The following is a 15,952-nucleotide window of genomic DNA, read 5'->3' as shown; positions in this document are numbered from 1 at the left end:
TGTCACTCCCTCAGAGCCTGGTTCCTCTCCACCTGGCACAGCCAGAAGAGGACTGGCACTCCCTCAGAGCCTGGTTCCTCTCCACCCGGCACAGCCAGAAGAGGAGTGTCACTCCTCAGAGCCTGGTTCCTCTCCACCCGGCACAGCCAAAAGAGGACTGGCACTCCCTCAGAGCCTGGTTCCTCTCTTGCTTCCTGCCTTTCTAGGGAGTTTTTCCAAGCCACCGTTCTTCTACAACTGCATTGCTTGCTGTTTGGGGTTTTAGGCTGGGTTTCTGTATAACACTTCATGACATTTGCTGGTGTAAAAAGGGCTTTATTAATACATTTGATTGATTGATTGATTATGCATATGTGCATAAGTGCGTGATGTGACAATGCATAGTGTCCTGTACCTGACAGTTGTTACAGCAGAGTCCGTCGCTACACTTTGAGCCTTGTGTGAGTGTACACTTCTGACAGCACTTCTCTCCCTCCCTCTCACACTCCTAGTGAAGGAACACAAACACATATAAACAAACGCATATGAATCAAGGTTCCCTGTAGATTCTCCAGGACCAGAGGTGTCTAAGGCCAATGTCTGTCCACTCTCAGCTACTCACCGCTGGGCTACCACAGTCACACTCCTCCCCTGGCTCCACCAAACCATTCCCACACTCTGGAGGGTCAACCAGCTGGAGTCACAGAGAGCGAGGGGGGAGAGTGAAAGAGAGGAGAGAGGTTAGGTTTATCTAAGTGCTTTGGGTGAAATTTAAGAAAAGTGCTTTATAAGCTTTGAAGTTATTTTCTTCATTATCCCCTCCAGGGGTGTGTGTGTGTGTGTGTGTGTGTGTGTGTGTGTGTGTGTGTGTGTGTGTGTGTGTGTATACCTTTATGGGTTTGTTGAAGAGACATGCTCCACCACCACTGTTGAGGAAGGTGTGGTACTCCTCCACATTGCAGTTGGAGAACCTCTTGGGCAGGTAGAAGCTGTTCAACACAACCACAGAGTCACGCAGTTACAGTGGAAACAACTGCAGCACATCAACAACAACACACATCCCTCTGAGACACACTGTGCCACTCTTGTGTTGCTTTAGCGTTGTCCTTACGGAGAGAAGGCCAGTAGTGTGGTATATACTTACAAATGACCCTATATGAACAGGAAGGAAGAATTCACCACAAGACGTGTTGAACAAGACTGACTAACATTTCTGAATGATTCTAAGAGTTGGTTCCATTTCAGTTCAATCCAATCCCTTACAGCCCACCATCTATAGAATAACACACACACACACACAGACACACACACCTTTTATCTGTTGATGACCACAGTCAGAGTCCGGGTCAGAGAATAGGGAGAATAGCGGTATGGCATTGGCATACAAGATTAATATTGACTGATGGTGTGTAGAGGAAATAAGATTTGTCACATTATTGTTGTTGTTATTGTCCTTGTTGTTGCTTCTGGTTGTGAATCATAACCTACGCACAATCTGTGATGTGTGGTGGCAGAAATCAGGTCCCATTGATAGCTTAAGGACAAAGGTGTCTTTTGTTGCAGAAATGGATTGACTTGAAATTAATACATTTCTGCAGACCACCTTTGCCCTGAAGTAATCAATAGCACCTGGTTTTACAGTAAGCAATTGACACTCAATCAGGGGTCTTTCTGTTGTTAGTCGGCCCCTTGCTGCTCTGCATTCCTGCAATCAGGGCTTAGCCTCAGATGCTATTGTCCTGTCTCACCATAGCACTGTTGCTAAATGATACAGCAAATATGTATCCGCTTTGAGTAGTAATGCTAGTGAGTGGCTAATGGGAGCTAGTGCTGTAAACACAATGCAGCAAATCCTGGGCCCAACAGGAGCTTTCCCGGAGAAAGGAAATGGTGGAAGTCAAGGGGCTGAGTTGAGTTTGGGTTATTGTAGCACTTACAATAGTAGTGAGAGTCATACTGATTAGGAATCAAACAAAGGCTCACAATAACAGAGAGAGAGAGAGACCTCCAATGAATCACTGGCAATATAGATATACATCAACCCTCCCTTAATTCTTTCTATGTTTCTCTCGGTCTCTTCTTCCCTCTCGCTAAACACTCTAAATGAAGAGAGGATAGTGTATGATGACTGATAAAGAACATTTCCCATTTGTGGGCGGTGGCCCCAACATAGCCTCAACATAGTAAAACCCTCAGTAATGAAGAACCTGACACAGAGGAACCCAGTGTGATACAAACACAAGTCTCTCATTCATCCAGTGCATTATGGCACCCCCAGGCTGGCTAACAACCCAATTGTACACACACACACACACACACACACACACACACACACACACACACACACACACACACACACACACACACACACACACACACACACACACACACACACACACACACACACACACACACACACACACACACACACACACACACACACACACACACACACACACACACACACACACACTATTTAGGGAACCCAGATAGAACCCCAACACTTTTGATGGAGAGAACCACCACACAGTAGACTGTCAGTATTAGTTAACAGGAACAGACATGCAGGCGCTGAGAAGAGAAAATAAAAAGTGACTGATACTTGCTCATTGAATACGAGTGTCTGAAATACCATTGACCTCTGCTTAGAGAGAGGGAGTCTGGGTAAGAGCCATGTGCTGGGGAAAGGATAAATAATAACTTCTGACCTTTGACATGCTGACCCCACGGAGAGGTTGCTAAAGTCAGATAACAATATCAAAGATAGAATCCTAAAAGGGGTCCGTGCTGTTGAGTACAGTATTAATGGAGATAAATCATATTGGTCTCGTACGGGAATGACATTGCAGACTGTATCAATCGGTTAGATGGACAAGACATGATGGGTAGGGCTCATTGTCAAAGCTTTAAGGGGGAAAAGGGATCCCCCCCTATGAGTATAACAGTAGAACAATCCGTTGCTCCAAAAATGCTTAGCGAGTGACATCAGCCCAAAACTGAAAAAATATATGAAAATAAATCTGAAAAATATATGTACATAATGAAGATAAATAAATACAGCTGAGCTCAGACCACAGAGCTGTATTTCTTTACACTGCATCATCATCATCATCCTCTGAAGAAGACGAAGCTACGGCGGGACGTCGAGCCACAGAGGCCGTAATGCTATTGGATGGAATGGGAAAGGTTGAGATGACTGACAACCCTTCCAGGCAACCGATTGGTTCAAACTGCACGAGCAGCGTTCCAGCCAAGCTTCTGCTCACCTGCTGTCCCATTTGGGATTGAGGGGAAACGCAAGAGGTATTAAAGAAGAGGGGTAAAGACACACATCCTCCATACTAACACACACAGCGCTCACACACAGTTGCATCCATATAGATACACTCACACACACAAGCTGCAAAGCAGCAAGCGTGTCCACACAGAAACACACAATGAACGGTAAACATTTGGCTGACAAGGACAGTACAAGAGCTCCACAGTTAACCAAGAGAGGTATAACATATTATTCAGAATATAGAATGTGATTGGTGAAACTCTATGTAGCAGTTCAGGACATGACCAATCACTCACAGATAGTATTACTAATATGAATCCCTGGCCAAACAGTCCAGTGGCTGAAGTTACTGATGTCTGGAGTAAACAACAGCCTCTACTGCCATCTAGTGGAACATTTCCTGAACTACAACGCAGTCTAAAGTATTTTCTAATGCGCCAGACATTGTTAACCCAGTCAACACTAACAAGATAATCACTGTGAATGTATTATTTGTCCTAATTCAGATGATCTTCCCTGTCTCAATGTCCAACTAAGTCAGACTGACTATTTTTCTGGGTAGTCACTTTCTGGCCAGTCTAAGATGAACAAAGGTGGCATTATCATCAGAACTGATGAACTAGTATATGAGATATTAGTTCTTAGTCGGAGTTAAGGTTAGGTTCAGGGTTAGGGTTAGGTTTAAGGTTGAGGGTTAGGTTTAGGTTTAAGGCTGAGAGTTAGGGGTAAGGTTATGGTGAGTTAGGGTTAGTGGTTAAAAGTGCAGTACTTCCATCCTTTCTAACATGGTCAGATAGTGTGTTAGTCTCTTAGAGAAGAGGGTTGTCACTATGACATCACAGCGACACAGAGATGCACAGAGGGAACACACGTTTGGAATGTCGGCATTGCCGCGGGAGATGGGGTCTGTTGCCATGGCAGTGTGCGACGGGTTGTTTGGGAAACAAAGTACTTTAGAGGAAACTTACCCAACATCATCCATGATGCAGCCAGACCAACGGTCATCACACTTGCACTCGCCTGTGGAACACACAACATACACACGTCTCTGTGTGGCCAGTGTGTGTGTGGCCAGTGTGTGTGTGGCCAGTGTGTGTGTGTGTGGCCAGTGTGTGTGTGTGTGGCCAGTGTGTGTGTGTGTGTGGCCAGTGTGTGTGTGTGTATGGCCAGTGTGTGTGTGGCCTGTGTGTGTGTGGCCTGTGAGTGTGTGGCCTGTGAGTGTGTGTGTGTGTGTGGCCAGTGTGTGTGTGGCCTGTGTGTGTGTGTGTGGCCAGTGTGTGTGTGTGTGTGTGTGTGGCCAGTGTGTGTGTGTGTGTGGCCAGTGTGTGTGTGTGTGTGGCCAGTGTGTATGTGGCCTGTGTGTGTGTGGCCTGTGAGTGTGTGGCCTGTGAGTGTGTGGCCTGTGAGTGTGTGTGTGTGTGTGTATGTACCGTTGAGGATCCTCTTCTTGTCAGAAAAGATGCCAATGTTTTGTCCCAGAGACTGGGCCAGGGTTATGGCCATCTCATCTGTCTTGCCATACTGACAGAGGAAGGGAGGAGAAAAGAAAGAAAGAGAGAGAACAGAGAGAGAGAATAAGTTCTTAAATTGTGCCTAAAAGAGATGCTGATTAAGGTCCATTTTCATCCTGAAGCGGGGCCTACCTCATTGACTCCTCCTCCTTTAGTTAGAGAACAGACTCCTCCCATATAGGAAGCTCCTCCCCAGCTGCTATGGAACCGGTTCCCTCTGGTAAAAAGAGAGGAAGTGATTAAATCTCTAAACCAGGGTTTCCCAGACTTTTTTGTCCAGTCAAATAAGGATGTCACCAACAGCCAATGTTAACTTTTTCATTTGGGGCAATGACAGTCTATTACAAATCAGTCTGACAGGAAGCATGGTTTGAAGTGACTAAAATGCATCACATTTTAGTCACATTTAGTCACACACTCAGAGACAGACTGAACCCATGCCACTCCCTCTCAGAAACAGACAGAACCCGTACCACCCCCTCTCCTCCACCCCACACAGAGACAGACAGAACCCATACCACCCCCTCTCCCCCACCCCACACAGAGATAGATAGATCCCATACCACCCCCTCTCCTCCACCCCACACAGAGACAGACAGAACCCATACCACCCCCTCTCCTCCACCCCACACAGAGACAGACAGAACCCATACCACCCCCTCTCCTCCACCCCACACAGAGACAGACAGAACCCATGCCACCCCCTTTCCTCCACCCCACACAGAGACAGACAGAACCCATACCACCCCCTCTCCTCCACCCCACACAGAGACAGACAGAACCCATGCCACCCCCTTTCCTCCACCCCACACAGAGACAGACAGAACCCATACCACCCCCCCTCCCCCACCCCACACAGAGACAGACAGGCTTACGAGAAAAGATGCACGGAGTCACACTTCTCCTTGATGAAGTCTCGTCTGTACTTCATGAACTCCCTCAAGGTCACCATGGGGTCGTCGTCGATGTTAAACCGGTTGTCAGCTGCCCACGTCTCCATGGCAACTAGCACGATGCGGGTGTTGAGTTGCTCCTTGAAGATCTGGGAAGGGAGGGTGACATCAGAACACCAAACATCAGACCAACAGAACAGCTACAGGAAATACAGTGCTGTCTGTCTCTTGAGAGTTGACTGACATCAAAACATTTCCTACAAAGCTACTTAAATGACCTAAATGACTTTGAAAGCTGACTGAGATCTAATGACAACATCCATTCCAACAGACTTATGTCTGGGGGGATAACAACAAATAATGGTAGTGTTTGTGATTCTAATCTGAGCAGCTTATGAGAACACTGCTCAGTGGCCAGACAGAATCAACAGAGGCTAATAGTCTCTTCAAAGGACACAATGGGGATGAGTGGTACAGTGAGAGAACATGTTTGCCTGAATAGGATGAAAATCTATTAAACAACCTGTTTGACTGCCCAGATAAACAGTGGAGACGGCGAGGGGAGGTAGGAAAGGACACCTGTAAAGACTGATTGATTTAGCTGAATACCAGCAGTAGTCTCATATGGACAGAGATGGAGAGGGGAGGGAGGTAGGAAAGGACACCTGTAAAGACTGATTGATTTAGCTGAATACCAGCAGTAGTCTCATATGGACAGAGATGGTGAGGGGAGGGAGGGAGGAAAGGACACCTGTAAAGACTGATTGATTTAGCTGAATACCAGCAGTAGTCTCATATGGACAGAGATGGAGAGGGGAGAAAGGAGAGGATTGATGGAGGAGAAGAAGGGAGGGGATTGTTGTTTGTTTTTAGGCTCAGGTGCGCAGAGAGGAGCGAGGGATGGACTGATGCACAGAGGAGAGGGAGGGTACAGGAAGGGTCACTGTTGTCTGTATTTAGGCCTGTCTGTTTGTCTGTTTGTGGTTGCACAGTAAGTCAAAAACATTCCATTAAATCAACAATGCACAGTGGACAGGGACGCTTTCAGTTCTATTCTTAAAACAAAACATCTATCAAACACACACCATTCCCTATATAGCATCCTTTTTATGTCATCACTAAATATCAAGGGCACGCAAACAGATATGACCCTTTTCCACCAGCCTATCAGCTTTCAAATGTGACCTGTCCTCTGCAACGGGCCTATCAGATTTCAGCAGCACAGCAGACAGACGAGGCTGAGGAGACCAGTTATCGTTGCAGACGGTGACACTGACGATTCCGCCCTTGATCAGTTGAGATTCTAAAGACCAGATGAGTCTACTGTCTCTAGGCTCATGTAGCTCAAAATATCCAATACCAAAAAGATTATGTTAGGTAACTTACCATATCAGCCATATTGACCACAGACTTAGCGTAGTTATTCGTCTGACCAACAGAGAGACGATGCTTTTTATACTGGAGAGAGAGAGAGAGAGATCGTCAGTCTTATACCTGAACCCTTGGCTTCTTTATTGGGGGTAACATCAGTGAAAGAAAGAGCACACACACACAATCATAAACACACACAGATGGACTGCTCTCACCATCAGATGGTCGTTGATCACCATCAGTTCGATGTACTTGGTCTCCTCGGCCACACTGCCCCCAACCCGCGGGGCCTATGAGAGCAACACGGACCAGACTGTAAGCCTCAATGGATCTAACACACACGCATTAAAACTCTCTCTCTTACTGTACAAACATTATATTTGTATGATGACTGTTTCCACCAAAATACATCATAGAAACAGGAAGAATGATGCTGGGATGATGGAATGTTTCAACCGCATCAGGTCTGTCTGTGCTTTCCTGTAAACCCTGTCTATATAGCTCTCAGGGGAGAAAGAGAGAAAAAGCAAGAGAACAGAGAGAGAGAGACAGAGAGAGAGATGCAAACACATCCACACCAGTTTGTCTGTCTGCAGGCAGTGGAGGATGAGGAGCCACAGAGAACAACCTTCACTCACATGGTGAATATTTTATAAGAAGAGGATGAGAGGGGTGACAAGGAAATCACCTTCATTTCTACCTCAGTGAATTAACATACAGAATGCAAAGTCAACAACGTGAAGAACACACAGAGCACTATTTAAATTATCTCCAACACGCTCATACAGACACACATAAGCATGCACGATTATATAGTACACACACACTCTCTCAACCACACACACACACCACACACACGACTGAACTCAAGATGACTCCTTTCTCAGCATTCCTTCCCCAGTTACAGTAAATTATGACTCCTCCATAACTGTGACCATAGGGATAGCAGGAGGAAAACCTGGGGCCTTCTACAGTTCTCACTCACCTGTCTCTTCTTCCTCCTGTGGACGACCTTTGACCCAGGAAATGGAGGGCTGGGGAAAGGAGGCTCTGGGAGGTCAACTGGGGAAAAACAAAAACAAAGGAGGGTTAGCGTATTATTGTTTGTTAGCGTATAGGGTTATAACATTCACTATAACGTTCTCCACAACTAACAGTAACCAAGCTATGCAGTTCTATATTATGTTTACTCAGACTTATGTTTTTCTATAGGCCTACGGCTCTGATACTGGATATTGGTTCAGCTGCAACTCATGGTGACCAATCAGATTGTCTCTAGAACTAATAGTTTTGCAATATTTATTTTATTTGTCAGTTTTCCAATAGTTTGTTAATTTAATCCACCCCTCATAACTTTTACAGCAGATACCTTACCAATAGGAAGGAAGTATGCTGCTGCCTCTTGTCCTGCTGATTTATAGATCATGTGGATCTGGACATCACCCTGCAAGACATTAGAAAGAAAGGTGGAGGGTCATTATTCATTATTTTCTCTCTTTTTTTGTATATATATTTTTTTTAATCATCCAACCATGTATATTCATATAAACTGAATAAAGTGCGCTGTCTGTCATCATCAGTCAACCTCACAGACCAAGGCCAGTACAATGTGAATATGAATGAGCGGGTGACGTCACATTCTCTTGCCGACCACGGGGACGCGCAAAGAAGCGAGTGCGCTACGGACGGGAAGCAGCTCCTTGGAACTGAAAAACTCAACAACGAATTGGAATGGCTGCGATTTCGCCCTAATAAACGCGTTAACGTTACAAAAATCAAAGGTATGAAGTTCGACCACTCTTTTTCATAGTTGAGCTTCTGTGAGCTCTAGCGTTTAGCTAGCTAGTCCCATCTTTTCGACAATCCAGGGCGCAACAGGTTTCTAGCTAACGTTAACTAGCTAGTCAGCTGGTTAATGATTGCTAGCTTGTATCAACATTGTTTGAACAGCTACATGTAGAAGACATCACAGCTAAATTACATATCCACAACTTCACAAGCATACGGGGAGAACTAAAGTAAGGTAGTAGGCTAACTAGCTAATTGAATTATAGCTAATTAGCTAGCTGCGCACTGACTACACGCATTCACTACTGAATTCTTATTACGTATCTGTCATGTTATGCTAGTCTGCTCCGTAGAACATCCACACAGTAAGTTAACGTTATATTCCAGCGCTGTAAACATAGTGAGCCAGTTACACATTGGTAAATAACGGGTTCTACTTTGAGACAATTGAGTTTACTGCATTGAGAAGCATTACGGCGCAACAACCATTGTCAACGGTAGTAAAGGGTAGTCCAGTCTATTGTCCATTGTTTTTCTGGACAGCCCCTGTTGTGGAGTAGTACTACAGTACTTGCCTAATAGGCTTAGTTTGTAAGTGTCTGAGTTCCAATGAAATGAGAGCATTGTTTTCAGTCACATGCAGATTCTAGGTCAACTGTGTTAGTGAATAGGAACATATAAGGGGTTTGCCTGTAGCTGGGTCACCTCCCTCAGTGGTGTAAACTTTGATGCTGTTTAAGAGTACAGTGTAATGCTGTGCATTGTTTTCAAGCAGAAAGGTCTCCCTGCCATGCAGAATAGGAAGTGCTATGTCACCTCTATTTATATTCAGAGCTAAACAGGCCTCTAAATCTGGATGATCAGTTCATCTGACTGAGTACTGATCTCCCTCGTTTTCCCTTTCTCTCTTTATCCAAAAGAACAGGAAGTCCTGTTGACATCACCTCCTGTCTGCGACTATGTCGTGCCGGGACATCCACGCCACCAATGCCTTCTCCTTCATCATCGCCTTCATCTCCGTGGGCGGCATCGCTGTGGCGGCGCTGATCCCACAGTGGCGAGTGACACGACTTGTCAACTTCAACAAAAACGCCAAGAACATCAGCGTCTATGATGGCCTGTGGGCCAAGTGTGTGAAACAAGATGGCTACTCTGGCTGCTACTACTACGACTCAGAGGTACGGGTCTGATGATCGCAATATCATAAGGACATACAGCATCCCATATTCCCCCCATATGGTGCGCTGCCACATAGGGCTCTAAAGTAGTGCGCTATACAGGAAACAGGTTGTCATTTGAGATTTGCATAAATCACTTCTCATTTATTCCTTTTCCCCACAGTGGTATTCTAAAGTGGACCAGTTGGACCTGAGACTGCTCCAGTTCTGCCTGCCTACTGGGCTACTGTTTGGCTCCCTGGCCCTGGTGCTGTGTATGGCAGGCATGTCTAAGACCTGCTGCTGCTCTGATAAGGCTGAGACAGACATCAAGAGTACCCGCTGTCTGGTCAACAGCGCAGGCTGCCACCTAGTGGCCGGGATGTTCCTGTTCCTGGGCGGTGCTATCGCCCTGGCACCTTCCGTGTGGTTCCTGTTCCGGACTAAAGAGATGAACATCAAGTACGACCGCATCTTCTCAGACGGGTTCGCGGTCTACGTGGCCATCGGCTGTTCCGGTGGCCTCATGCTCGCCGCCCTGCTGATGTTCATGTGGTACTGCATGTGTAAGAAGCTACCCTCTCCCTTCTGGCTGCCTCTCCCCACACTTCCTAACTCCCTCTCCACCCAGCCCCTCACAGCCAATGGGTACCCCCCCTCCCCTGTCTACGGACCCCCTCAGACCTTCCCTCCACAGGGGTACGTCCCCACTGTGATGGATGCCCAGCCCTACGCTCCCTCCCAGGGCTACCCTCAGAGCGTAGCCCCACTGGCCCAGCAGCCTCAGCAGGTCTATATGTCCCAGATGTCAGCCCCGGATGGGTATGGGTCAGAGGTGGGGCAGAACCAGGCTTACAGCTATGCCCTGTCCCAGAGTTATGCCCCCTCTCAGGTGGGCTACGCCCCCAGCTACGTAGGCCACCACTACTCCACACGCTCACGCATGTCTGGCATAGAGATAGACATCCCTGTTCTAACACAAGACCTCTGAGGGAGGGAGGGCTGCTGCAAGAACACTGAGTCCTGGTTCCATTTAACTGTCCTGTCTCCTGTAAAGGGTGTGTACTGTCAGTGAAGGATATGACTGTTGGTCAGTCTGCACTAGAAATACAACTGTGCGTCACTCAACCAAGCACTGCACTGTTAGACACAGTTTAGTATGCAGGCTCCACATCTGGTGAAAGGACACCAGAGATGCCCCATAATGAAGTCTGAATTCACTGTTACATTTTGATAGAAAATATTGTTTTCTAATTGCACCTATTTGTACTTCTCTTAATGTAAATCTGCTTGAAACATCATAGCATTTCTACACTGTGTATATTGTGTTCACTAATATTTCAACTGCTAATAAATGAACTAAACTGTACTTTAACCGTGAGGTAACTTGATGTAGTGAGGTAAAAGGGTGTGACACTAACTGACTGATGTCTTTGTTGTGCCTGTTTATATTATTGGTCTGTTAAGAAATACTACTGCTGTGCCTTGTTCAGAACAGCCATATTACATTGCTTAGTTATTCTGTTTTTGTATTAATACTGTAATATGTTACTGTTTCTTTTGTTCTGCTAGTTTTCTACACCTGCTGTTTTTGGGTGTTGGAGATATTATAATTTGCTGTAACATGTGAGATGACATGGGAATGTCCTAATGACTCATTCTATTTACCCATCAACAGTACAGCAGTGGCTCTAAGGACATTACTTTTTATATGTACACATTAATTAGATCATTTTGTATCTAATTCACATATCATGATGCCACCGAATATCAATCAAATTTTTTACATTGGCAGATGTCACATCATGAATGTAGTTGTTGACCTGTCTCCTTTGTTAAGGTGCCTGGGATATATGATTGAACCAGAACACATACTGCACCTCTGTGACTGTCTGCTACTCAGACCAAAGGAACGTCAAAATGAACATCTTATGTTAGCTCCGGAACACTGCCATCTGTCGCCTGTCCTTTTTGTCAAATTGTACGTCTACACTGAGCTGTGTAAGCAAACGTAGAGCTACTCTTGTTTCCACTTCATTCATCCACTACTGGGCTCCTGAGTGGCGCAGCATCTCAGTGCTAGAGGTGTCACTAGAGACCCTGGTTTGATTCCAGGCTGTATCGCCATGATAGGGCGGCGCACAATTGGCCCAGCATTTTCCGGGGTAGGCCGTTAACTGACTTGCCTAGTTAAATAAACTGTCATTGATTTCACATGAAGGGGAGGAGGGGTTCACTACACTGTAACATCACATTCCATTGGATGTGCTGGTTCTAAAATGGTAGAACACTGACTGAATGCACTGGGCCTCTTATGATTCTACAATCTAGAGAAGGGATTCTGTGATTTATGTTGCATTCTATCCCTAAACACTAGTTTTGACCAAACTGTCCTCTAACTTGTGTGTTGACTTAATCTTAAATACCCTTTGTATCAGCCGTAACGTATCTGACATGCTCTCTCTGTTGCAGTGCTGCATGTACAGTCTGTTCTTATCTCGATGGAAAATGTCTTTGTTCACCAGACCTTTTTCTCAATAAAAATGTGTATCTAATTAAACTATGTGTTCCTCGCCACGGCCGACGATGACTAATACTGGTGTCACAGTACCACCAGAGATGTATTTACCATTACTAAGTACTTAACATGATTAACAGGGCCAGAGAAAGGCCACACTAAAATTAGTCACCTGTTTGCAGTGATTCTGAGTGAATGTATTAGTTGGAGTCATTTAGCCGGCTGGCCTGGTGTGCTGTGATTTGAACTGGGTGAACCTGTTCAGCCAAAAGGCTGAGAGACAGAGAGGGCTGGTTGAGATGGAGCTGGGTTTATCTGGCAGGCAGATTGGATTACAAGCAGCAGGGTAATGGGTTGTTTCCGGTCCTCAGGGTTAGTGCTGTGTCAGCTGGTTATAGCTCCACTTTGGCACTTTATTGATCAGTCAGAGTAGTGATTAATGGGCTGTAAGGTCTGTTCACCAACAGTATCCTCGCCTTCATCTGCACTGATAAGTAGGGCTGGGTAGGTCCCTGTAACTCGCCCAATGAGTTGCTAATTGAAAGACGGATGGAAATGAGACATTTTGTGGCCTTTGGGAATAGAAAGTGCATTTTAAAGCATTTATTTAAAAAATCCTTTACGGGCTAATAGGCTATGATTCGTACATATTCCAGGGAGCAGTGTTGGTTGCTGGCCCATCCTATTTACACAGTCAGTGACATATTTACACAGTCAGTGACACAGTACATGGAAATATAGGGCCTAGAAAAACCTGACAGCACTTTTTAATTTTCAGTTTTTCTCACCAGGTCAGTTTGTTATTATTGTTTGATTCAGAGATGGTGATGACAGCATGCTGCCTCGCCTCGAGACAGACAGACAAACTGTCTGTCTGCCTGTCTGACGCACACACAGAGAGCCTTGTCTGACCCCAGGAAGTCCGCTGTCACATCTTGGAGTGACAGACGCGACAGACAGAGTGGACCGTGAGCGTTAGCAACCCGCTGAGAGGCTAGCTGTTACCGAAGGCTGAGGAGACCAAAGGATTTTTGACACTGTAAGGTCCACTAAAAACGGTTCCCTGGCTACACTGAACCAAGACAGACATATTGTTCTGGTAACCCTGGCTACACTCTGAACCAAGACAGACATATTGTTCTGGTAACCCTGGCTACACTGAACCAAGACAGACATATTGTTCTGGTAACCCTGACTACACTCTTCTGAACCAAGACAGACATATTGTTCTGGTAACCCTGGCTACACTCTGAACCAAGACAGACATATTGTTCTGATAACCCTGGCTACACTCTGAACCAAGACAGACATATTGTTCTGATAACCCTGGCTACACTCTGAACCAAGACAGACATATTGTTCTGGTAACCCTGGCTACACTCTGAACCAAGACAGACATATTGTTCTGATAACCCTGGCTACACTCTGAACCAAGACAGACATATTGTTCTGGTAACCCTGGCTACACTCTTCTGAACCAAGACAGACATATTGTTCTGGTAACCCTGGCTACACTCTGAACCAAGACAGACATATTGTTCTGGTAACCCTGGCTACACTCTACACTAAGACAGACATATTGTTATGGTAACCCTGGATACACTCTGAACCAAGACAGACATATTGTTCTGGTAACCCTGGCTACACTCTTCTGAACCAAGACAGACATATTGTTCTGGTTACCCTGGCTACACTCTGAACCAAGACAGACATATTGTTCTGGTAACCCTGGCTACACTCTGAACCAAGACAGACTGGCTACACTCTGAACCAAGACAGACATATTGTTCTGGTTACCCTGGCTACACTCTGAACCAAGACAGACATATTGTTCTGGTAACCCTGGCTACACTCTTCTGAACCAAGACAGACATATGGTTCTGGTAACCATGGCTACACTCTTCTGAACCAAGACAGACATATTGTTCTGGTAACCCTGGCTACATTCTGAACCAAGACAGACATATTGTTCTGGTAACCCTGGCTACACTCTGAAACAAGACAGACATATTGTTCTGGTAACCCTGGCTACACTCTTCTGAACCAAGACAGACATATTGGTCTGGTAACCATGGCTACACTCTTCTGAACCAAGACAGACATATTGTTCTGGTTACCCTGGCTACACTCTGAACCAAGACAGACATATTGTTCTGGTAACCCTGGCTACACTCTGAACCAAGACAGACATATTGTTCTGGTAACCCTGGCTACACTCTTCTGAACCAAGACAGACATATTGTTCTGGTAACCATGGCTACACTCTTCTGAACCAAGACAGACATATTGTTCTGGTTACCCTGGCTACACTCTGAACCAAGACAGACATATTGTTCTGGTAACCCTGGCTACACTCTTCTGAACCAAGACAGACATATTGTTCTGGTAACCCTGGCTACACTCTGAACCAAGACAGACTGGCTACACTCTGAACCAAGACAGACATATTGTTCTGGTAACCCTGGCTACACTCTGAACCAAGACAGACATATTGTTCTGGTAACCCTGGCTACACTCTTCTGAACCAAGACAGACATATTGTTCTGGTAACCATGGCTACACTCTTCTGAACCAAGACAGACATATTGTTCTGGTTACCCTGGCTACACTCTGAACCAAGACAGACATATTGTTCTGGTAACCCTGGCTACAATCTGAACCAAGACAGACATATTGTTCTGGTAACCCTGGCTACACTCTTCTGAACCAAGACAGACATATTGTTCTGGTAACCCTGGCTACACTCTGAACCAAGACAGACATATTGTTCTGGTAACCCTGGCTACACTCTGAACCAAGACAGACATATTGTTCTGGTAACCCTGGCTACACTCTTCTGAACCAAGACAGACATATTGTTCTGGTAACCATGGCTACACTCTTCTGAACCAAGACAGACATATTGTTCTGGTTACCCTGGCTACACTCTGAACCAAGACAGACATATTGTTCTGGTAACCCTGGCTACACTCTGAACCAAGACAGACATATTGTTCTGGTAACCCTGGCTACACTCTTCTGAACCAAGACAGACATATTGTTCTGGTAACCCTGGCTACACTCTTCTGAACCAAGACAGACATATTGTTCTGGTTACCCTCGCTACAGTCTGAACCAAGACAGACATATTGTTCTGGTAACCCTGGCTACACTCTTCTGAACCAAGACAGACATATTGTTCTGGTAACCCTGGCTACACTCTGAACCAAGACAGACATATTGTTCTGGTAACCCTGGCTACACTCTGAACCAAGACAGACATATTGTTCTGGTAACCCTGGCTACACTCTGAACCAAGACAGACATATTGTTCTGGGAACCCTGGCTACACTCTTCTGAACCAAGACAGACATATTGTTCTGGTAACCATGGCTACACTCTTCTGAACCAAGACAGACATATTGTTCTGGTTACCCTGGCTACACTTTGAACCAAGACAGACATATTGTTCTGGT

At 45.6% G+C, this 15,952-nt stretch overlaps 2 protein-coding genes across 4 annotated transcripts in view; one reads left to right on the top strand and one right to left on the bottom strand.

Annotated features, from left to right (window-relative positions):
* The window catches only part of LOC110535866 (disintegrin and metalloproteinase domain-containing protein 22), a 131,877-nt gene that overhangs the window by 13,930 nt on the left and 101,995 nt on the right, over positions 1–15,952 (bottom strand). For both annotated transcript variants that reach the window (XM_036938988.1, XM_036938997.1), the window contains exons 7-17: positions 8,409–8,478; positions 8,020–8,096; positions 7,250–7,324; positions 7,050–7,121; positions 5,646–5,812; positions 4,903–4,987; positions 4,690–4,780; positions 4,228–4,279; positions 869–968; positions 602–673; positions 395–487 (exon numbers count right to left, since the gene is read on the bottom strand). In XM_036938988.1, coding sequence (XP_036794883.1) covers positions 395–487; positions 602–673; positions 869–968; positions 4,228–4,279; positions 4,690–4,780; positions 4,903–4,987; positions 5,646–5,812; positions 7,050–7,121; positions 7,250–7,324; positions 8,020–8,096; positions 8,409–8,478 — 954 coding nt within the window. The remainder of the gene's footprint in view (positions 1–394; positions 488–601; positions 674–868; positions 969–4,227; positions 4,280–4,689; positions 4,781–4,902; positions 4,988–5,645; positions 5,813–7,049; positions 7,122–7,249; positions 7,325–8,019; positions 8,097–8,408; positions 8,479–15,952) is intronic.
* LOC110535882 (claudin-12) lies at positions 8,636–12,539 on the top strand. 2 transcript variants are annotated; one of them, XM_021621241.2, is made up of 3 exons: positions 8,636–8,815; positions 9,748–10,000; positions 10,164–12,539. In XM_021621241.2, exons 2-3 carry the CDS (start codon positions 9,782–9,784, stop codon positions 10,968–10,970), a joined length of 1,026 nt encoding a protein of 341 aa, XP_021476916.2. In that variant the 5' UTR covers positions 8,636–8,815; positions 9,748–9,781; the 3' UTR covers positions 10,971–12,539. The 2 variants fall into 2 exon arrangements, with proteins under 2 accessions (XP_021476916.2, XP_021476906.2); XM_021621231.2 differs by having other exon boundaries at positions 8,637–8,815; positions 9,743–10,000.

This window comes from Oncorhynchus mykiss, chromosome 2, assembly GCF_013265735.2.
Source record: "Oncorhynchus mykiss isolate Arlee chromosome 2, USDA_OmykA_1.1, whole genome shotgun sequence".
NCBI lineage: Eukaryota > Metazoa > Chordata > Actinopteri > Salmoniformes > Salmonidae > Oncorhynchus > Oncorhynchus mykiss.
Note: the sequence above shows the minus strand (reverse complement) of the source record. Positions and strands in the feature narration are given on the sequence as shown.

Bases quoted from the DNA above. Each gene is read 5' to 3' on its own strand.
- LOC110535882 (XM_021621241.2), top strand. From the start codon at position 9,782: ATGTCGTGCCGGGACATCCACGCCACCAATGCCTTCTCCTTCATCATC. The intron at 10,001-10,163 runs GTACGGGTCTGA...TTTTCCCCACAG, and splicing joins GCTACTACTACGACTCAGAG to TGGTATTCTAAAGTGGACCA.